The following is a 23,446-nucleotide window of genomic DNA, read 5'->3' as shown; positions in this document are numbered from 1 at the left end:
CTATGCCACAAATATTATGAACCAACTCTACAGTATAGATCAAGTATATGGGACAACATAAATGACATCATGCAATTCCAAATAATGTCATGAACTAATGAGGAAGTCATCATTTGCATACGTTTAACTTTCTCCCCTGAAAATATTCCTGAAGCGTTTCAAGACATTTTTGTCTCCAGATTTTTTCTTACTGTATTATACTAGTATTATCCACATTAAACATTATAAACACTTCCTATATTGGTTGCTAAATGAATACAGCAACACATTTTTAAGTTAGTTTCTAAATGAAACTGGGATCAAATATTTGTTATATACCTATTTTTGAAGGTCTGTCATCAGGGCATTTAGGCTTCACTATTGCTTTAAATTACAGTACAATTCTTTAGAATAATGATTCTATGGTATTTGTCAATTCCTAAATATAAGTGGGGGTACAATTCAAGCTAATTAACAGATAAGACTTGTACAATTTAAACTATTTAATTTGAAATAAATTCTGGCATCTTGAACTCAAGAGGTCTATAAGGAAAATAAGCTGATTTGTATTTACATACATATAAATGTATATACATCTATATATATGACTTCTAAATATCTGGATTAAGTTTAGAAACAGCCTTATATTTACTGAAGATGATTCGCTGGATTTTTTTGGCCTTTTCCAATCTGAAATACAAAACAAAGCACTAGATATGGGATACACAACTCTCCTGATTTTATGAGTAAGAAAACACTGATATGGCTTACAGCCTAAATTTCTCATCACAAACACTGGAGAGCTGAAAGAAGAAAAAAAACTTACATGAAATAACAACGTTCACTGGGGTGGGGTTCAAAGACAATCTACTGCTGTTGGCTTTAGCAACCCTGTGTGGTTTCTTCCTTGCACAGCTGAGGACAGAGATTATACCATCAATCCCTATACCACTCCCAGTCCCTAAAAAGTCCCAGACAGGTATGCAAGCTGTGTTTGAACTATCAGGAGCAACATGTATTTGAAGAGCTATCACTTAGCTGCTAGAATAGTCTGGTACATTTAGTAGCTCCACTGACTTCACTAGAGCTACTCTAACAAACATTCACTGAACATCTAGCCAACTGTAAGATTATAGTTTTTTCTTCTCCTTTTGCATATAAGTGCTTGTGCAGACAGCAAATACCTAGGAAGCCACAATCACTGTCTCACAGTTTCACATTGCAATTGGTGGCAGACACACGCACACTGTAAAAATAAAGATACTGATCTGAGGGCATGAACAAGTTTAATGTTGCATGCTGTACTGTCTCTCTACTTTTACTTTCCCCTATCATAAGGACTCCCAGAGAAACCAGTTATAAAAACACACTGTGAATCATGTCAGGTCCTTTCCACTCTGTTCAATACACTTAGCTTCAATATAGTTAACATCTTGACTCAAATGTCTGTTGCTATTCTTTGAGACTGACTTACAGGTCGTGCACCCATATTTACACTTTGTCTCAGGCTGTACAGATATGAGCCCTTGGGAATCTCATGATCATTTCTATATAGCTAGGATATGCTGGATAAATCAGAGTCTCCTTCTTCTAGTACAACTAGGTTAGTAGCACCCTATGAGATGAAATTTGTTCTAGCTGAAATCCCTATCAGACACACAATCTAAGAAAAAAACAAGTCAATACAGGTCTGAATTCATTTTTCTGAAATATTGGGCTGAAGAAAATATTCTCCATGTCAAACCTGAATAATACATCCAAGACTTGAGGTCAGAGTCATTCCACTTTTTTCCCAGCTTGATGTGTGGGTGGAATGGCCTATTTAGTTACTGTCAAAATGCAGAGATCTACACAGACCCATTCTGGACCCAAGTTAATGTTTTCATTAATGATATTTAATTCATGTGGCAATGGAATAGGAGCTGCACTGTAAAATCTACAGATGAAGGAAAGGAAAGTAAAAAAGAAAAAAAAAAGAAAAGTTACAAATAGAAAGTCAAGGCACAAATCAGAGTTAAAAATATATTGATACAATGGTAACAGTGCTGATGATCCAAAGTCAACAAAATGAAATTTGATAAAGAGATGTGCAAAGTATTGCACTTACGGGGAAGAAATACACATACACAAAATGTAGAATAACTGTTTATACAGAAATACTGCAGGATTTATATTTGAGTTATGGTGGCTCATTAACTATAACGTGTGGCTACCACAGAAATGAAAAACTCTATTCTGCGATGTTTTAACAGGGGTGAAGTACGCATGAGATGGTAGGTAACTATTCCTTTCCACCTGGCAATGGTAAAGCCTCAATTGAAGAACTTGGTCCAGTTTTGGATAGACCTTAAGAGAAATCCAGATGAACTGGAAAGAGCACAAAGAAGAAAAGTAACAATACACAAAATTTTTAGAGAACATAACTGATAAGAAAAGATTTAAGGAATACACAGAAGTTGAGGGGATGACGCCAGGATATAGTATGATGTTATGAAGAGAATGGTGTTCAATATTCACTGTTTTCTTTGGGAAGGACATGCATAAAATCAGCTTAGCTGTCAGTAAAGACAATTTAGGTTAGAGATGAATAAAAAATTTCTAACTGTGAATGTAGTTAAATACTGGGCCAGATTTTGTTGGGAGACTGTGAGATCTTTTTCACTGTTTTTTTTTTTTAAGAACAGACTAGAAAAACACCTATGTTTTTTTCAGACTCGCTATTTACCTTTAGTTCTTTCATATAAAATTTCTACTTTGTTAGTTAGAAAACTAATATTTTCAGAACTAGAAACCTATATGAAGAACTAGAAACTTAAAAACAGTCAATGTTTTCAGGATTCATAATATAATGCACTAAAATGCACTAATATCAACACCAAGACTTTGAACACTACATCTTCCAACCAATCCAAAGGGATCTCATAAAATACTCATAATATTAATGCACTGAGCCCATTCTATGGCTTTTTAATGTAAGGTTACTCCATTTCATCTCTCATCTACAGTACACTAAGTCCTGTACATTATATTGATGGTCCTTGTTCATTCCCAACAGCATAGTTAAGACTCTATCACAAAGCCACCATAAGTAATTTAAAACAATTGGCTGACTCTGCTGAGCATAAAAGACAAGGCCTGAGTGTCTGTGCTGTATTTTACAGGGTGAACTAGTTTTTCCCTTGAGAATGTAGCTCTTTCACGCAAAAGCTAAGGTCATCTGCAAGATAATCTCTGCCAGCACTGCACTTAGCTTGAGAAGAACTATCTGAGTTTTCAGCTCCATCTCCTTAAGCTTTAAAGATAAAAATATGAGCAGCTGTAATGGATGCAACCACAACCCCTTGGGAGTAGTTTGCTTCTATCATATATAAAATACACCATAATTATCTGCCTCATAGCACATGTTTCAGTCCATAAAAATTCATACTCTTGGCAAGATATACTACACACTGCAAACATGCATTCAGAAAACTAGAGAGTAAACTCATACAATCACATTCACATTCATTCATTCTTCTCTGTTGCACACACACACGCATGCACGTGCACACACACAAACTTCAGACAAGTCTAGGCTTACATACTGAGTGCGAGATTCATAACACTGCTTTCTGTTCTGCCTACTAGCTTGACAAGGCAAGCATCTCATGTTCAGCAGCTTTGTGCTGGTTGCTCTCTCCAGCTCAGTGTGTCTGTGAGCAAGAGGAGCATCGAGCCCTGTAACAAGACAAGGACTCTGCAGGAAACCAGGAGACTGTTTAAAGAACATGTCAAGGCTAATGATTTGTGGTTAAGCAGCTATGGGAGAACAGGATGCTGTCTGAGCACAAAAAACAGAGTGAGAAAAAGCATGTAACAGGATGAGCCTTGCTCTGGTATATGGATTGTTTGTGTATGAGATAAGAAAGTGCTCAGAGGGACAGAGGTACAGTGTACTTAGTTGAAACTAGGTAGAGGAACCAAGACTAGTGTAGAATGATACATCTTAGAAAATATGTCAAGTAAACAATATTTAACCAGCATGAACTAGATAATGGAAGGGAGCACTCAGAATCTTGAGGGGAGTAGAACTCGCAAGGTCAGAAGTACTTAGGTAATCTTATTAGTAATACCATATAAAGCCAAGACGACCTAGGTAACAGTACCAGAAATACTAGCTTTGGGTACAGATGTAGCAAAATGTGGACAATAGGGAAAAAGTAATTACGGTCAGTTTTTTTACTCAGGAGAGGACTTGGGTGAGGACAGAGAGGTACAAGGGCAGTGAAAAGGAGGGTCAAGAAATCAGAAAAGGAATAATAAGCTTGAGTGAAGAACAGATGGCAGTATTTTCCAATCACAGTGGATGCCTACAGGCAGTAGTGAACCTGACCTGTGAACAGGGGAGGAAAGTCACCTGGACAACCCATCAGACTCTTCATCAGGTCCATGACTCAGTGGCAGAGGATAAAGACTTAATAGAGTGAAGAGTGTTAGAATTGTAACTTAGTAATAGTAGTGCATAATAAATTAACAGTATAGCCTCTTACATCAGTTACATCTCAAGCCTGCATTTTAAAGGACTCTAAGACAATAGTCTCCCTGGGATAGACACAGCTGGTCTAACTGGTGTTTTGCTATCCAGAAGTGAATATGGAGAATATGGGGAAGAGAAGATTCTGTGGCATAGTCCTGAGGCTGTAGTGCCAGTGCTAGCTAATGGAACCTCACTGGGAAACCTTTTAAAAGTTATCTGTTCTAGTTATAGCTTTGTACTATAATGCTGCCTCATTTACACGAGAATGTTCATGTAATATGGAAGATCCAAAGCTTCCACTAGAAGCACCAAGAAGTAACTCAAGGAGAGATTAGGACTAAACATCCTTCAGTCTAACTATGCTTCACTTCAGAATATATCCTATTATGCATTATATGCAGACATTTAAGGATGCAGGCTCATCGAAGGACACATTTTGTACAACTCAACTACACATCAAATGCTGCTGTCACAGTTTTACGAACCATCTCCCATTCTGTCAATAATTGTCATCTCCCTCACAAACGTAAGTTTTAAAATTGTGTAGCATGTTTCTTTAGCTTTGTGATGTGCTTTAGGATCAAGAAGCATTGCATGCTGCTTCAATAAACTACTAATCAATATTGCATTTATTCAATATTTAGCATTTATTCATTTGCAGTTACAAATTACGCATTGGTACCACATGTATGGTACATACTGAATCAGACTAGTATCTAGTTAGTATTTCCCAAATACCAGCCTCAAAATATTTGCAGCCCAAAGCTATGGAAAATCATTTTTAATAGGATGTAACAAGAACATGAAATATTTCTTTTCCTTAAGTAGGAGCTGACTTCAAAAACTGTGGGATTGACTCCTTGAGAGCAATTACAATCTTGGCCAAAAGAAAAGAAGAGAATAGAAAACATCAAACTTTGCAGCAAGGTTTTCACTGTGGGCAGAATCTGTTAAAATATATACTATGTAGCTGTAGTATCTGACGTTTCAATAGTTCTCAAGGAGACAACCCACCTCATACTCAGTATAGTTGTACCTACGCTTTGATTTGAATGACACACAGCCTATCATGTGCACCAAATAACCAGAAAATAGATATACAACTGAGTGCATCTTTGCAATGACTAGCTATGCACAGGTGCTTCAGTCTAGTCTAATGCACATATAACCACGTATTATGCAATCAAGCATGTACATTAACAAGTACCTCACAGGTAACTGGAAAAAAAGAAGGCAAGGAGTAGGTTACAGACCAGACTTACTCTGATGGCCTAAATCCAGCTCACAAAAGATAGCTGTGGCACTCCAGCTCAATGCAATGTATCATACATATACAGGAAACTTGAGAAAACTAAAGGTGTCTTCCCAGAAATGGTCCAAAAAGCTTTGATGTACATTGATATATAAAAATACAGACCTGTACAGGACCACTGCTGTATCTGCAGACACTGAAACCCTCAGCATCAACCCAGCAGCAAGGAAAATCTTCTCTAACATGACATAATGTTGTAACTCACATGAATTCAATTAAAAAAGTTAACCAAAGAAATACAAGACTAATTAAAAAGGCAAAGCAAAACAGTAAAATGGTATTTCCATGGCTCACCTTGCCAGTGGTGTTTGTAATCACACATACGTGACAGGGCAATCATCATGGCACAATAGAGAGGCAGAATTGCTGCACAAAGCCTCCAGCTCTTCCCCCGGCCATTTTCAGTGAAGCAATGCAACTTTCCAGCTAAGTAGAAGGTGGTAAAGCCAAGGCCTGAAAACGCAACTGATAAAGAAAAACACAGAATTACTGTGCTTTGTCATTAATGCCCTGTATGATACTATCCCTTTAGTTTGGACAGTAGGATCCCTCTACTGCAGAGAAGTCTTGATCTTTACAGGATGGTACTGGGAGCTAAGTTAAACTGAAAAGCCCCGTGCACAAAAATTGATGGAGTTTCGTAACTTGAATGATGATTCCCATTCAACCAGATAAATAATGCTGTTATAACTTACTATTGCATATCCATTTCCTTCTCACAGATACTCAGCTTTCACCTCCCATGTCTGCAAATACTGCGGTACCTCTAGATGTTCTGTCTTTTCAATAGGAACTGAATTTTCTCTTTCTCTTTTAACAATTTACCTTTTTCCTCTGGGGGAAAAGTGGCTGCAGAAAGAATGTCTGATATTTTTTTCACATTAAGTAAACAGACAAATTTTTAACTTGAGGCACATAAGCCTTTTCATGCTTAACCTTCAGCATGTCTTTCCTGATTTGAGACCTATTCTAAAAACTTCATATTCAAAACAGAAAAGAATTCAATCCGTATCACTATTGCATTACATTTAAATGATATTTTTAGGTTCCATTAACCTGCTTCAACTGCACTTGCTGAACTGGCAGTGATCATAGAACTCAGACACTAAATTTCTGTACTGAATTTTTTTCCGCTTGCAGCTGTTCACATTCCAGACAAATTTTTTTAAACATGCATTTTTTCAACTTTTAAACACTTCTTTTCCTGTAGGAAAATTAGTGCTGATGCTGAACAGGTAGCTCTGTGGAACACATCTTCCATTTTCTCCACAAAGATCATATTCAGGTCTGCTGTGCAAAATTACAAATACTTATCCAAGCATCCAAGCATTTGAAATCCTTTTTCTGACTACCTTTATACTCTTAACCTTTGTGATACCTAGGCATCTCTATGAAAGGTAATAGATCACATTCATAAAACCAAAATTCTCTGCTCCTGCTATCAGTGCATCTAATGGTAAAACTGCCATCAGTGTAGGGTCAGACATGCAACTTTTTTCTAATCTCCTGCTAAGGCTTTCAAATGCCCTTCTCCTCATATTCCCAAACACTAAATGTGATAAAGTAATTACTCTGTGTTCTGCAGATGAATCTATGGGACGGTCAATTTTAGCTGACAGCACAGTGGAGTAGTTTCCTAAGTCTATACTACACAGCTATTTGAATGGAATTGATGAAGACCTGCATTTCACCTTTAAACGCACAAATAAATTACTTCTTTTGACTGGATGTGGCAGAGCAAGATAGAAGGCATCAAACTGGTATACTAAATATTTTGTTTCTTAGCAGCTTTTCAAACAGTGTTGATTCTGTATTTTTCCTGTCAGAAGACGGTGGGAGGCAAACTTTAAAACATAGGAGGCTCAAACAGTCCTGAATAAAGTTAAAACATAGGAGGCTCAAACAATCCTGAATAAAGATTTCTTGCAGACTGGGTTACTTCTCTTGTGTACAGATCTTTGAGAGTCATATAAACTTGCTTTACCTTTCAGACTATCTAGCTGACAACAAGAAATAATTTCTTCTGCATTTCTGTGTCATGGTATTCTTGAAATGAGTATATTTTCCTACAAGTAGCATCTCTTATATAGAGACAGTCTGTGAGATGCACATTCAGAGCACCAAGCTATAATCACCATGGAAAAAACCCCCGATATGTCAGGATACAATCCTGACAACATATCTCAGAAACTTGGAATACCTCCCCTCTCCCCCTTTCAAACATTCTCTCCAACTCTTAGGGCCTAGCATAGACTGATGAACTTAAAACAGCAAATTAACATCTCTTCCACCTTCTAGTGGAGATTTTCTCTTATGCCTCTTGTGTTTGTTAGATTAGCCACTGGAATATAACAAAAGATGACACTGTTCTCTTTTGCACTCTTCATGTTGCACTGGATAATTTTTGTGCCTGTCTTTTGTCTTTAAAATATAAACTGAAATCTGATCACAGTATTTCCAGACAGAAGCACAAAGTGCTTTGTGGCTTCATTCTCACAAGACCTACAATGTCTAGCCATCTAGAAGGTTTAAAGAAGCATTTAAATCTGATATTTACTCTCCTAAATCGACTATCTGAACTGTCAAGTGTAACCCTCCTATATTAACATGCTTTCATGTTGTGGATATACATTGCCCAGTCCATAGTGTAGGTCTTCAGTTCACACATACTCTTATTTAGAGTTACTAGCAACTCCAATGCAGGACCTCCCCACTCCCTCCCCCCAATAAAAACAGAAAACAGAATTTGCATATAATTCTGAAGAGCAACATGTTTTATCAGAGCAAAAACATGCAAGAGAGATTAATGAGCTTCTTACAGGATGAGGTCCTAAAAAGAAAAACAGCAACCGAAATACATTCTTATGTTAATGTTCATAGATTTATACTTTATTAATGCTGTGGGAATATAAAACACCTCTGATATGCAGAAAAACAGATTTCATCATGAATACATCAATATTTGCATGTTATAGGAACTGCAGGAAAACCTTTTCTTCATGCACCTGTACAAGTGCTTGTTCCTTAAATTCTTTAATCTAAACCTTTAAATTTGAGCTTTCATATTCACAATTCAAGCACAGCAAAGCTGAATTGCGAAAGCAGTGAAATATATATAACACAGCAGTATCCAGTGAAATAAAAATGTACTGCATGGAATTGCAGTGACATAATTTAGCTCCTAATTAACAAAAGACAAACTTTTTTTTTAAGATAACATCATCACTTGTTTTTGAGGTGGGGTTTTAGGATGAGATCTTCCTTGATATTTATCACTTACCAAATATTCCGTCATCTCTGGAGGATTCTTAGATAACTGACTAGAGAAAGATCAGCAGTTAAAGAATTTGCTTTAATGCAGCTCTCTTAATAAGGTAAAATCTCTTCTTGGTAAGAGACATTTTAAATTTTTAAACATAAACAGACCTTCAAGTTGAACTGAAATGACTTATTCTGGATTTGAGAAGGCAAAGTGCACAAATCACGTGAAACATCTGTTGTATATTCAAACTGCTGCCTGGAAACTGTTTTTTTTTCTCCACACTAATCTACATTATAAATGCAGTCTGTCACAATGGATACTTTAAAGAGGTAAAACAGCATACAGGGATACTCAGCCAAGGTAGCTATGTAGATCTTTAGATTTTCAAGATTTCTGGACTTGTTGCTAAGTGTCTATGGAGGTTATTAAAAACTTTATGTTTAATTATAAACATCGTCTTTGCGGACTTGGATTTTTTTTAAGACTTACCTGCATGGTAACCAAATGGTAAAACAGTTAGAGATATAACTGGATAGATTCCATCAATTGACAGAGTTATAAATTACTGGCTCTGGCATGCTAAAAGCAAGATGTGGGATAAAAGTATAGAGTAAAACCAATTTACATCACTGGACAAAGTTCAAGATATATTTGACTTCAAAGAACACAAGCAAGTCAACACTTCAATTCAGGAACTTTGCCTTCTATCTTCAGTTCTGTTCTACCCCAACAAGGCATCACATCCAGAACCATACCCGTATTGTCCTGGAGACGGATGGCAGAAGACTACAGATAAAGGATCACTTATTCAAATGTATGGTGGACAGCAGCAGCAGATCTAGCTAAATGGGCCTTAGAGCAAACCTTACAATATTAAAAAAAAGAATTACTTTTCCATAATTTGCATTTTTTCAGAATTTGCAACTTTTCCAGGAGAAGGTGCTCGTGAAAGAATACAGAGAGTACAGCAGGATCTATATTTGCAGGCAACACAAAGGCAGCTTTTGCCTTAGATGGTTGGTGCGTATCTGAAAACTGAAGGTCAGGAAGAAAAGACTGACTCATAAGCACTATTCCAGGGTGACTTACGCCTGATGCACGATGGAAAAGTAATATAATGATGCTCTAGCTTTTGGCTATGAAACCAATATTCTGCAGAGTGGCTTTACATTGCAATATTGCAAGATTGATTTTCCTCAGCCTGGACTGTGCACATCCAAAACAGAGCTCTTAGCCCCATGGTCCCAGTGTGCACACAACCAGCAGCAGAGAAGAACATGGAATTAACAGCTGAATGCTCTGGGATGTGGTAGTACACATTACAAATGTAACTATATATTCTGAAACAACTTAACTGCTGTGCACTCCATGTAGGCTACTTCTTTGCTTGACGGCTATACTTCGAAGATGTGGTCAGTCAATAACATTAAGAAAATCAATTCACTCTGCAAGAAAGCCTGGGCCTATAGGTGATATTTACATTCAAGAATTAATCAATCAGTACAATATATTTGAACAGACTTTTTTTTCTGTTCAAGCTAGAGTCAATAGCTCATTGAATCACAGAGAAAATGCACACACACAGAGGCATGTCACATGCTCTAATACATTACATATGTAGATAAAACTGCCTAATGTCCTAATAAAATAGCTAACATTCTGCATAAGAGGACAGATTCCAACCAATCAGTAAAGACAATGTTCTTCATCTATACAAATACTCCTACTAAGCTGGTTTGTTCCCGGATCATAAGAAATTAATATTCTGATTATATAAAGAAGGCAAGAAGCAACATGAAATCCCAACCAACTCTCTTAGGAAACACTGGCACAAACAAAAATGAGAAAAATCAGTCTGCTTTAGTTTAAAACAGTGTTAACTAAAGACAGATGCTGATGCAAACTCCTGACAGAAATATTTGATTTTAAATGTTGGAAGAAGAGAAAGGAATGATTCAAACACACGCTATAATGAAACTGGCCATTTTTTTTCAATTGGTGTAGCTAATACAAATCAAAACCCTAATACAACAAGTTGCTGAGCACATGAAAACCCCTCCTCTGACAAGCCACATGTTCTGTCAGGACTTGATAAAACACTGTAGATTTTGTGTACCTATTGAAATACAGAAAATGGAATATTTGCATTGTAGCAGCTCTGAAAGCCTTAGCTGAGACAGGGTTGCCATTATGCAAAGTGTTATGCAAACACACAGACAGAACACTATCCCACAAAGCTCAGAGACTAAAGATAAAAACAGAGGAGAGGCAAGGTGGAGGTGCAGAGAGCTAAGGGGATTTGCCCAAGCAAGGATAAAACCCAGCTTCTGGAAAGCCAGGATCTGTGCCCTAACTCGAGGTTCATGCTGCCTCAGTGTTCTCCCTCTGCATTCAGAAAGGTATCACCGAACTGTTCTATTTAACTAGGGTAGCTACAGGTTCTTAAGAAATTAATGGAGAAGAAGGGAATTTTGGAATGAAAAGGAAAATTTGAGTCTTACTGTAATAGTTGCTTTGACTAGACTTACAGGGGATAAAGGACTCAAAATGAGAGGAAAACCAATTAAGCAATATTTGCTTTGTCCCCTTATTATTTACATCCATTTCCTGTCTCTGCTGGCAGCATCAGAGAAATGCTTTGGGGCCAGTGGGACTATGTCAGTACCAGCAAAGATACTGCATTTGCAAATCTTGCATCTTTCTGAATACATTTTGAAGGGACACCTGATCCTGAGATTTGTAGTGCATATGATGGATGTTTTGGGTTTCTCCAAAGGAATCACAAGAGCTCAAACTGATAATGTTTTTGTTGTATTTATATGGTTTTATTTCAAACTATCATCACCAAAGAATGTTTAAAAACGAGTATGCACTTTCCAGATAATATTTTTGGTAACTAGACTGTCAGCTGTGAATAGACATTAGCATGTGATAAATTAAACCCCTTTGCATTCTTTTTTATACCTATCCCACCTGTTTCTTTTTTTTTTTGTTAATGTAGACTTACTGGTTATGTAGACCTGCAAGTCAAAGGTGTCTAATTTATTTTGTTTGGAATATGGCTATAAAACATTCAGAGACTGTACTGCAAGTTCTGAGATACTGTTCAAGCCAGCAAGGTGGTAGAGAGGAAATATGCTGTCTCTCTCTGCTTATCAAATGAATTCCCTATGCCCATTTTCAGAATGAGACTCAAATACCAGTTGCACACGGGATCAATCAATTTAAAGTCACTACTTTAAGCTGGCCCAGTTCTCAAAGCGTACTGGGATTTCACTGCACATAATGCTGCTTACTTTGTTTGCTGAATAAGGACTGCTCAAAAGTTCACAGAGCTGGCAGCCAGAAGTGATCAGCGGATCTTTTAGTCTGACCTCCAATATATCACATCATTAAGTAACATCCAGTTAGCACCAGAATGTGGGCTTGGATAAAGCATACTTTTCAGAGAAATAATCTGAAGATGCTTAGAGGAGGAGAATTCCACTATGTGCTCTCCTTTATTATCTCAGATATACGAGGGCTCGTAACACCAACCAGTTAGAAATTCTAATTGACAAAAACAAGTTTAAAGAGTAAATGACCCTCACCATGGGCCACCTTCACCTGAGGTTCTGATTTGGTAAAACATTTACTATAGGAGGAGAAAGATAAACATGAGCGCTTGGGCAGAAAATCAGAAAGGCTTTCCAACAGCCTTCATACAACGGGTGTTGCTCCTGCTTCACAGTAATCATATACATGAAGAATTGGTTGCAAACACTGTTACAAGCATTTTGTCAATTTGCTGAATAATGATACAGAATGACCATCCAGTCCCTTTAAGAAAAATATGGCATGACTGAGCTGCTGGAAGAACATGTCAAACATACAAACAGGCCAATCTAAACCAAATATCCTCCCCGCAGCTGATTTAGATTGTTCTCTTCTTCTCTCTACTCGATAGACTAGAGACAGGTATTTAATTTGAAATGACCGTATATGGCTCTGCAACATGTACTTCTGTATTTCCAATACCTGGCTTAGGGACAAAGAAAATAATAGAAGAGAGTGAGAACAAGTCTGTCATACTCTTGCAGGCTTCTACGCTGCCATACACCAAACTGCACCTAAAATGATGGCTAAACAGCAGCACAGCACAGCTGTTGCATTTTAGCCTAACACTGCAAGAAATAACATATTTACCTTTTGTTAGTGGAACAGGAGAGTGATCATCTGTTGCCACAACTGGCTCCTTTGCTGGCAGAATGAAAGCAAGGTGTAAAAGAAAAGCCACAGGTGCCAAAATGTCTATGATTTGATCAATGTCACCAGCCATAAAATGATTTGTCACTCAAAACTGATGTTTGCAAGGCAGTGAGAAATACTGCTAGTACAATATCATTCTTTAAAAGCCAACATTTAGGAATGTTTAATATTTAACACTCAGAGCTAACATTCATGTGTCCTCTAGCTGTCATGGCTGGAGGTGAGAGGTTACAAACATTAAGTGTTGACAAATAGCTATGAGCCCCAGATGTGTTTCCAAAAAAACCTCAAAATGAGAAGCTTTCCTCTAGAATTTTGTATCAACTGATGTCAGTACATAGGGGAAAAACAGGAATAATAAAAAAATTAAGTGAAAATGTTAAGAGACCATGATCACCTTTTGAATTTCCATAGGTAAGCTGCAAAGATCTATGCACATGTGGAACTGAAAGGAAGTATCTGAGCATGTTTGTTTAATGCTACAGCAATGCCACAAGCAAAGCCCTTCAGAGAAAAAGAAAATTTGCATGCCTTCTGCCCAAGGAATTCACGTTCCAAGCCCTCATCCTGCAACTGGATCAAACGTGCAGAACCTTGCCACCATGGAGCACTCCAGTGGGGTGATGGCATTCTGTAAGGGTACCAGGTCCAGCCCTTGCAGAGCTGGTTCTTAGTAACCTGTAGACTGTATAAGATGAAAGAGTGGGAAAAAGCAACTGAATAGGTTTCCTCTATCTAATTGGATGGCTTGTACATTTCTGTGTCTATAAAGTATTGTTTTGACCTGTAAATCCTAATGGTTTAGAAACTACCAACATAAGATGAGTGCCTTTCACCTTGTTTTGTGTAGGTGGGGTATCTGGAACCGCTAATTGGAAGGCACATTTTTAAACTACACCATAATGGTATTTAAGGCATATCAGAAAGAGCTTCCCTTGGACATTATGATTACTGGATTATAAAAAGTCTTGTCAGACAATCTTTCAGTCTGTTTCTATCACTTTCTTAAAAGAAAATGTTCATGGAAGAAGTAAAGAGGATGATAGTGTCTAGAAATACTGTAGACTCCATCTTGACATCTGATTCTCTCTGGCTGGAAGTTCTAAGTGGGTTTGAAAAGCTACCTGTATGGATCAAACCCATCACCAAATTAAAATGCATGAAGTGAGAAACTCTGAACAAGAATCTGACCTAAAGCCCCCAAAATAAATTATTCATTTTAATATGTAATTGCCTTTGCAAGTGTTTTCTGGAAATCAAACTACCCCATGAGAATCATCATCTAAAGTTTTAATGGAGGCTTTGCTAAGCATGGTAATATACTAAGAGACTTAAGACTCCCTTACACTAAGCAGTTTTTAAACTGAAAAAAAAAATCCTCAACATATTTAAGTGGCAACACATTATGAAACTGCAAAACAACCATTTACAAATGGTCTGTGTAACAATCAGAGAAAATGATCCATCTCTTCATCTGTAATGCTTCATACTTGCAATGATTACTGTATATTTTCCAAATGCAAACAGCTACTATTCATCACTGGAATTGCACAGCAGCCTACTGCAATTTTAGCTGGTGCAACTGGTGAATGTTTTCAGTTTCACAATGTTCAAAGGCTGAAATATTTATCTTTCCTGAAGGAAAAAGCATGATACCAAATGGTTGCATAAATTTTAATGCTGAAATTCAATTCAGAGAGGATTTTATAGAAATACAATTCCCAGAGAATGTTTTGAGCTTATTATCATAGGCAAAAGATTTTTCTTTTTTTTTTTTTTTCCTCCAAGTGGGATAGTCAACCATCTTCCCTTTGGCTTAGCTTTATTTATTTGTTTTCACAAAAAACAAAGACAGACAATTCAGCAGAGGTGATATTTGAAGTAAATTAGAAAATACACATGTATGCAAGTATTTTGGAAACAAAAAGAAGGTATCAGATGCAGGATAGTGTCAGGACAAGAACAGACCTGTATTATCAGAAAGGTAAGCAATCAGAGTATCTAGTCATTAGGTTGCTTTTGCAGGACTGTTATAATTAATTCACGTGAATCCCTTTTGTTTCATTTGTCATACTTCATTTTCAAGCACCTTACAAAACACCTCATTACACCAAAAATACCTAATATGGTCTCAGGGAGCATCTTAGTGCAAGCAAAAAGTGAGAACTAGCTACTTTTGAATTGCTCAGTTAATGATGCCACTTACAAGAAATCCCAAAGGTGAACTTGTTCCATGGCCTGCTTTGCCACTTCTGCTCACAGAAACCTTCGACAAATCCCCTCTCTCTGAGAACCCAGTAAAGACAAGTCTAAAATGTCTCACATGCTGGAGTTACTCTGGAGAGAAAGGGATAAGCACTTGGGCATTAATCCAAGAAGCCTTAGCATTAATATAAGTTACAACAGACTGTCCTGTAAACTCAGCCCTGATCATGCAACTGGATCAGACTAAAAAGACATCTTTCTCTATAAGGTATGTCTTTAACTCCTTACTCACTGTCAACATCTCCATGCTTCTCAATTACATTTGGTGAAATTACATGCAAACAATTAATCTGTATCAGATTTAAATGCAGGACAGAAAGACATTAGGATACAACTGGTCCTTGAACATCCCCATGGTGGGGCTACTCTGGTGTAGTTCCCGACTAACACATTTTGCTCCCTACAGGCACCAGGAATACCAAGTGTTGGCTGAATATTTTTCTTAGATTGTATCTGCATCCCTTTATGAAATAAAAACCTGATAATATACATCTAGTTTCTTAAGAAAAAAATCTGTTAAAACTGAGATCAAGAATTGCCAGATTAATTCAAACAGGTCAGTACTAATTAAACAGCTACTACCTTGTCAATTATCAATAGCCAGAGAATAATTTTCTCTTTCTGTTAGACCTTAGCATAAACATAGTACCTACATAAAAGATTTAGATCAGTTCTCCAAATCTAGTATAAATGGCAGTAATCTAGTGCAAGTGGCAGTACAAATTTTATGATGTTTTAAATTGCCTGAGGCACCACCTTGAAGTAGGCACAGCTACAGCAGTATGGATTATGTAGATCTTTGCTTCCTATTCATGCAGTGAGACTCAGCATGAAGAAGAAAAATGTTAAATATTCCTGCTGCACTGCAAAGTGCAAAGAAATAAAGACTGCCCTATCCACTACAGAACCATTTGGAGGAGGCACTTTTACCACTTGGGATTTTATGCGAAGGAGAAGGGTATGGGTAAAATAGGTAAGTGATCTGAAGCCTCCTTCAACCCCACCTTACGTGACAAAGTGACCCAGGACAATACTAACAGGAAAGCGGCTGCCCAGCTATACTATGCTTTCCCTGAATTCCACCCTGGGCTCGATACATAGAAAATCTTAAATAACTCTCTTGAGATGATCAGGGACTGGCAAGTGGATATGTTCATTTCAGATTCATTCCAGATCCTCTGAAGATAGCAAAAATAAAGCTGCTGTCCATTCTGGAGTACACTGTAGAACTGAGAGAAGTGTCCTTAACAGTGTATACAAAAGAAGAAAATATTTTATTGTAACAAACAGGCATTATTGCATTAAATGCTGCCATACAAAAGAAAAGCTATAGAACATGTTTGCTGGGTAGGATAAATACCAGTGAGGAACCACTGGTCTACAGTGATGAGATAACTTGTATTAAAAAAAAAACAAAAAAAACTTATTTTTTTCTACTCAAAAAAAAAAAAAAAAAAAAAAAAACAGAAAGACTTTTGGAGGTTTCCTTGAGACTTATATACATAATCTGAATCTCAAACAGGCTAGCAGGAGATTTATTAGTAGTTCTGGAGCACTAAGCTTTATGGAGCTCATCTCACAAGCCCCTCATGAATTCAAATAGCTTTTGTTACTGAGTATTGAGGTAAATGTGTCAAAGAAGTAAAAAGTACAACACAAACATTCCTGCATATCCTTACCGCTTGAATTGATAAGCCACAAAAACCCCACAGGAGACTTTTTTCCTGCATATCTAAGAAATCTATTCCTTATTTCCCTGGGTTCCTCTTTAAGAGGATGAAATATTTCAGAGAGGCATTGCAATACAGCTGTTAATTACAAGATTTATCTTGAAAATAGGGAAGTAGCAGCAATTACAGCCAAAAACCTGTAGCTTGTAGCTCATCTGTTACTTAAAGTGTTCACTCTGAGTTGAAGGAAATATGATTATCCTCCATGAAATTACTAGCTAAAGATAATCAACAGTTCAAATTTAGATAGCCAACTATAATTACATGTACTGCAGCAATATTTGATATAATTTATCTCAAGATAGCAGATGATTCTATTGAAATTCAATAATTTCTTCACCCTGAAACACACAAATCATTTTAATTTTTCAAACAAATGAATGGCTTTTAAAATGTAAAAAGATTTATTTTCTACAACTAAATTCAATTACTTAGTGAAAAGGGGAGGCAGAACTAGCTGTCCTTTCACTCCAAAGATATAATATTTTCCAGTCTCCTTTTTTCATTTTAGTGGCACAGCAAGACATACCACAAATTCTATGTTCATACAATTAGAGCTTCATCAAGCAAATCTGCTGCAAGCTTGCACTGCATAATCAGCTTCCATACCATCAGAGGTGGCAACTCCTCAGGAGTAATACAATGGTAATGCACTATACAAACATTAACACTTTGAGTGGACTGTTAATTGCAGAGAAAAAGAGGAAATAAAATATTAAGCAATCAGCCAGTTGACAGAAAAGGTGCTATATATTTTGAGAACCATGGTGACAGTCGCCACCTGTCCAAGATGACAAATTCATACGATGGAGGCTTTTAGTCCGACTGCTTGAAATTTATAACTGTTTTAGAGAGGGGAAGAAGTTACATCTTTGTCTCTCCCTCCCCAAAATCCAAGCAGTGGACCAGACAGAAAACTAATTTAGGAGCAATCTCAAAAATCCCTCCTGCCAAAATAAGCAGAGTTTAGCCAGGAGGGATAGGTCACGTCTGAACAAATGCAGATATTAGTTTGTGAACCAGTCATCTAGACTACAATTGATAGGGAAAAATAGGCATTTCCAAGGTGTGTTTTATCTCACTCTAAGAGACATTTAGAACAGGTCAGATGAACTGTGCCTCCTAGTGCTCCCTTGACTAGCAAGGAGCCCTTCTGTGAATGTTTCAGATAAGGATGCATACAGTCAAGAGAGCTGAATCCCACCTTCAAGGAAGGAATGAAGGAATACAGCCAAGGGAAGGATGACAGGTAAGACAGCCTAATAGCGTGAAGAATAGAATGGCTAATCATATAACAGAGAACTTCTTGCATCATTGAACACCCTCAGCTGTCCACATTGTATCTAGTCCCTAGTGTCTGTGGAAGTTCTCTTACACCAAAAGCATCTGGCCAACCATTCTGATTTCCTTTCCCTAATTCCTTCAAAAAAATCTTGCACAGACTGCCCTCACCATGAGAAGTTTAAAAAAAAAGGGGGGGGGGCTCCTAAAATACTATACTATGATTACAATTTAATCCATGAGTCCAACTTACATTGCCTTCCAATATGATTAGAAACTCCCAGCACGATCATTTTTCCAAAGTTTCTGGTTGATCAAACAGAATGCAGAAATCACAGTCATAAAGAGTTCTAAAAACACTGACTAAGTTCAGACTGAAACAAACAAAAAGTAAAAGCTGAAGAGAAAATTATGAGAGAAGTACAGGAAATCAGGGGGATTGCAGCAGAGCAGTATTGTTAGTTTTAAAAATATTTTGCATGAATGTTTTACATGTAGGTTTTGTTAGATAAAACGCTGACTTCCTTATTTGCTCAGTCCTCTCTACATGGGAAAAAATTATTACTATCTACCTACTTACTTATCTGTAATATCTAGTGCTTTCTATGCAGAATTGACAGTAATATCAAAATCCCAACGAGGCTTTTTGCAGATGCTCTGTACTTTTCTCTTTCTGGAATAAACAACATGCTTGATTTCCTATATTTATCTCATAGCTTTTATCTCAAGGGATTTTTAATATTCCCTTGTTTTCATCAGAGTTAAATCAATGTATTCAGAAATCTTTATGACCGAGATTTCTGCAATCTGATAAATCAGTCAGACATCTCTAAAGAAGGATGCCTAGTATTTTAATTTTATGATTCAGTTCTGAGGGTTTTATTGATTTGTTTTACTTATGATAAAACTGCAGCTGGTACTCTTGTTTTACTGAAATATTTCTAGATCGGCTCAGGGTTATTTGTATTACAAAAACATATACTTCTGTCAGTCAGTTCTATCCCTCTTGCAGCTCAAAAGGGTATTGAGTCACCCACTGTCATTTAGAGGCTGGTCATAACTAGCTCTTGTAGAAAAACTGAAAACATACATCCCAGCTCACAGAGGAGACCTACACCAGACCACTCTGTAGATAGGTTTACCATCCCCATGGAAACAGGATGACCTATTTTACTTCCAAATAGCTCCAGTCTAGGCCAAACAGCCTAATAAACATTCTGGTTTAATCTCATCCAAAGGAAATCCAGTCTATGGTCTCCAAGATCACGTGAACCACACTGCAGTAAAAGAGGACTGTCATAAAACTATCTTCAAAGTACACTACCGATTAGAACAAAAATGCTGCCATTGAAAGCCTTACATTTAGTCCCAAGGGATTTAGAAATTTACCCCTTCCTAAGATTAAGATCACGGACTACCTCTAGCAATCATGCCTGATCAGATCTGACCAGAATGTTTCACACCTGACGGGACTGGGGCCAAACTCACAAAGTATATAAGCTTCTAGTTATCAAAACAGGAGCTCTGACTGGGTCTAAGATTCCTTTTCTTCTTCTTTGTAGAGGAGGATGAAGAGATATCCTTCATGAGGTCAGAGTTTGACCAGAAATTAAAATTAACCCCTGCAGAAAGGCAAGAAACCTTTTAATGCATTGAATACAATGAACATGCAACCAAGACATGGTTTTTCTTCAGCTATTTGCCTCCTTCTCATATACAATGCAGTAGCTCAGTTTCTCTTACCTCTCTGAGTGCTGCCTAAAGCAGTCCACTGTTGAGCTTAACTAGCCTTACTGAACACTCCACATTAGCAAATATATAACTTGCGAAGAGCTAACAACATACCTGTTTTAGTAATATCTCTACACTTGGTTTGTTCTTACAGAAAAATGCTACACAAAAACATACCGAAAGGATTTCAGAGTGGGATGTTAGGACTGTGCCACAATGGCAATCTCACAGAATCTCACTATTTGCCAGTTTTGCATAGAACAGTGTTATGGTGAGGTTTCTCATTTTTATTTATTTTATAGAGGAAGATTTTGTTCTATTTCTTTCCTAAAGATGGTCAGAAACTGATGTACCAGTCTCCTCTGTCTACAGGCCTAAGTTGAGAGTCATCAGTTTTCAAAGTAGTCTTGGGCTTTCTGACTTGCTTTGATTCACAGGAGAAGAGTTGTCACAACAGTTCACAGACTCAAGCTCCTTTCAATTAGAAGTGTGGTCAGAAGAACAGTGGGTCTTAACTTTGTATACAGCTTAAGCCTACCTCAGTAGGTAATGGCTACTCAGTAACGATATCATTACCAAGTCTTCTTCAAGCTGTGAAATCAAGTATATACCCCAACTTTACCTGAAAAGTACAGTTTAGATGAGAGAAAAGGGAGCAGTAGACAAACTTCTATACCTAATTGGTGATGCAAGATACAAGATGATTCCAGAGATGATTTCTCTTACTCTTCTCTGGAAGTCTCACTCCAATCCTGAGTTCCCTGCATGATAGGCTCTACAAGTTGGGTGGTGGGAGGCAACCCCACCAACTCTTTGGTATCCTATGTAAAACTACAAATTACAGTGGATCACAAGTCACAGTGCTGAGATCAAGGAAGGAACAGGCTTATCTGATAGAATATGGTTTCATTTTTGATTTTTCATGCAGTCTTTGGCATTGCTAAATAACATATGCTGCTGTGAAGAATCATGCTACTTTCAGCTTCATTTTTGAAAAGAGTCTGCTAAATTTTGCTGGACAGCAGAGAGATATAACACCTCATGATCCAGATCTGTCAGTCATTTTAATACAAAAGACTAGGTGCTGGTGAAAAGCAAAGACCCTTTATGTGGCTTGGAAGCAAACTTACTGTTTACAGAAAATTTGATGGAAAGATACAGATATGTCCTTTCACCTTAAGACTCACTGTATCCTCAGACAGATAAGCAGTAAGCAATGACAAAGACAAATAGCACACCTGCATGGCTATATATTTTCATAAAGAAAATAGGCAGGTAAATAGCCACCTCATTTACCACAATAATATGCATCATAGCCACTTAATAAATTGGCATCTAGATGATTTAATATACTCAAACTCTTAATAGCTTGTGGAAATTACCTATTGTTTTCTTCCTAGAAAAAGATGGGAGCAGAAACTTACAATGTTTGCTTTCCGCATTCTGGATAGGAGAACTATGTCCTGAGCACTGTTTCTGAAATAGTGTTTATTGCCATTCCTGCCCAAGAAGGGATGCTCTGTAGGGATGAGGGTGGCAATGGACATTGTCAGTCTCCCAGCTTCCACCTGCATTCAATGGCAATGGTCAAATGCAAACACTGACAGTAATATTAGCTTTTCAGTACAGTCCCTTTAATTCTGTAAGGAAACTTCTTACAGGGCAGTCTGAGGAAGCTAACACAGGAGCTCTGCTTCTAGGAAGTATGCCAGAGTTAAAGGGAAAGACATACATATTGCTTATACTTATAGGATATGAGGGTTGGCTTCCTCACAAAGGAAAAGATGGAAATGCAGTGACAAAAAGGCAGCTGGGATTCCTCTCCTTATTCTCATCTGCAGATAGTGCCGGGGGATCTCTATGGAAGAATTTTTCTTACATAACCTTAAGCTTGTTACAAGAAATGAACAATTACTGCTGTCATTCGTAATAGAATCTAGCTACTTAAAGTAGGAAATTACTGTTCAGGACTGGTCTGAAGATGTAATCTCATTTATTATGCCAGCAGAAAAGGGTAACCTATTAGTTTTTCCTCTTGCTGTTTGTACTTCCTTTCTTAGAGACACTGCTGTTTCTCCCCACAAAGGAGCACAGATCACCTCATGTCCAGTACTCATATAGCATGCATATCCTACTTTTGATACACATGGAACTGACAATGTGCAACATGTTCCACCTGCAAAGTTTTCTCAAAGGCGTGGTTATGCTGAAGTGCACAGTAGGTATTAAGATCCTAATTCTTTGGTCATTGCTCCCATTAACCCTTTTTGTTGATGATTTCTTAGATGTAGCAGTGATGATTATTAATAGATAGGAATTCTCCAGCTAATTCAGTTTTAGCATTGATTTTGGTCAGAGCAAGATTTCCTCCTATTTTGGAAATAGACATTAACCTCAATTTATGATGAATTTGTATCTGCAAAGGCTTATCCTGAAAAAAGAGGCTGTGAAAAATCAACTCTGCACAGTGTTAGAACCTGAAATATCAAATCCTTGCAAATCTGGCCACAGCAAATTTGGGGCATTAGTAGTGACATATTACTGTGTGGGGCATTCTTGTATGAAAAGTGCATGTTATCAAAATATACACTGAAAGGAACTGTTTCTTTTAAAAACCATGAACTTCCTACATAAAGGGGGTCAACCAAGACACAAAAAAGAGTATGTATATGTGGTTTGCCATCTTGTCTGAGAAGACTGAGGCAAGTGTATGCTATATCTTGAAAGAGAGAGAAAATCATTTTCTTTTTCCACCTCTAAAGGGCCATTATTCTTTCAAACATATCAAGAGTCCTTTATTCATCAAGGGAGTAAGCAATTCAGAAACATATGACATACTCACTGTTATTGTCCCTACAACCAAATACACTGATTACATGCTTCATTTCAGTTTTCTCATGAAATTCTCTGATTTCTTCAGCCGTATTCAACAGTAATTGCCACAACTCTTTTTCAACTGATACAATACAAAGAGAAAAACAGAGAAGAGCTCATCTATAATACAGTGTTAACAGTCATGCTGGAAGCAGCTCAAATCAAATGGAGATGTTACTAAAAATAGTTTCTACAAATTTTGATTTTTCCTTGAAAAAAAGGAACCTCTGGAAACAATGAAGATTTCT

General features: G+C 37.3%; 1 protein-coding gene across 1 annotated transcript in view; it reads right to left on the bottom strand.

The window, feature by feature from the left end:
- The window catches only part of PLPP4 (phospholipid phosphatase 4), a 71,848-nt gene that overhangs the window by 5,730 nt on the left and 42,672 nt on the right, over positions 1–23,446 (bottom strand). The window contains exon 6 of the mRNA XM_067299564.1: positions 6,102–6,272. Within this exon, the coding sequence (XP_067155665.1) occupies positions 6,102–6,272 (171 nt within the window). The remainder of the gene's footprint in view (positions 1–6,101; positions 6,273–23,446) is intronic.

The sequence above is a fragment of the Apteryx mantelli genome, chromosome 7, assembly GCF_036417845.1.
Source record: "Apteryx mantelli isolate bAptMan1 chromosome 7, bAptMan1.hap1, whole genome shotgun sequence".
NCBI lineage: Eukaryota > Metazoa > Chordata > Aves > Apterygiformes > Apterygidae > Apteryx > Apteryx mantelli.
This window is presented reverse-complemented; position numbering and strand designations above follow the sequence as displayed.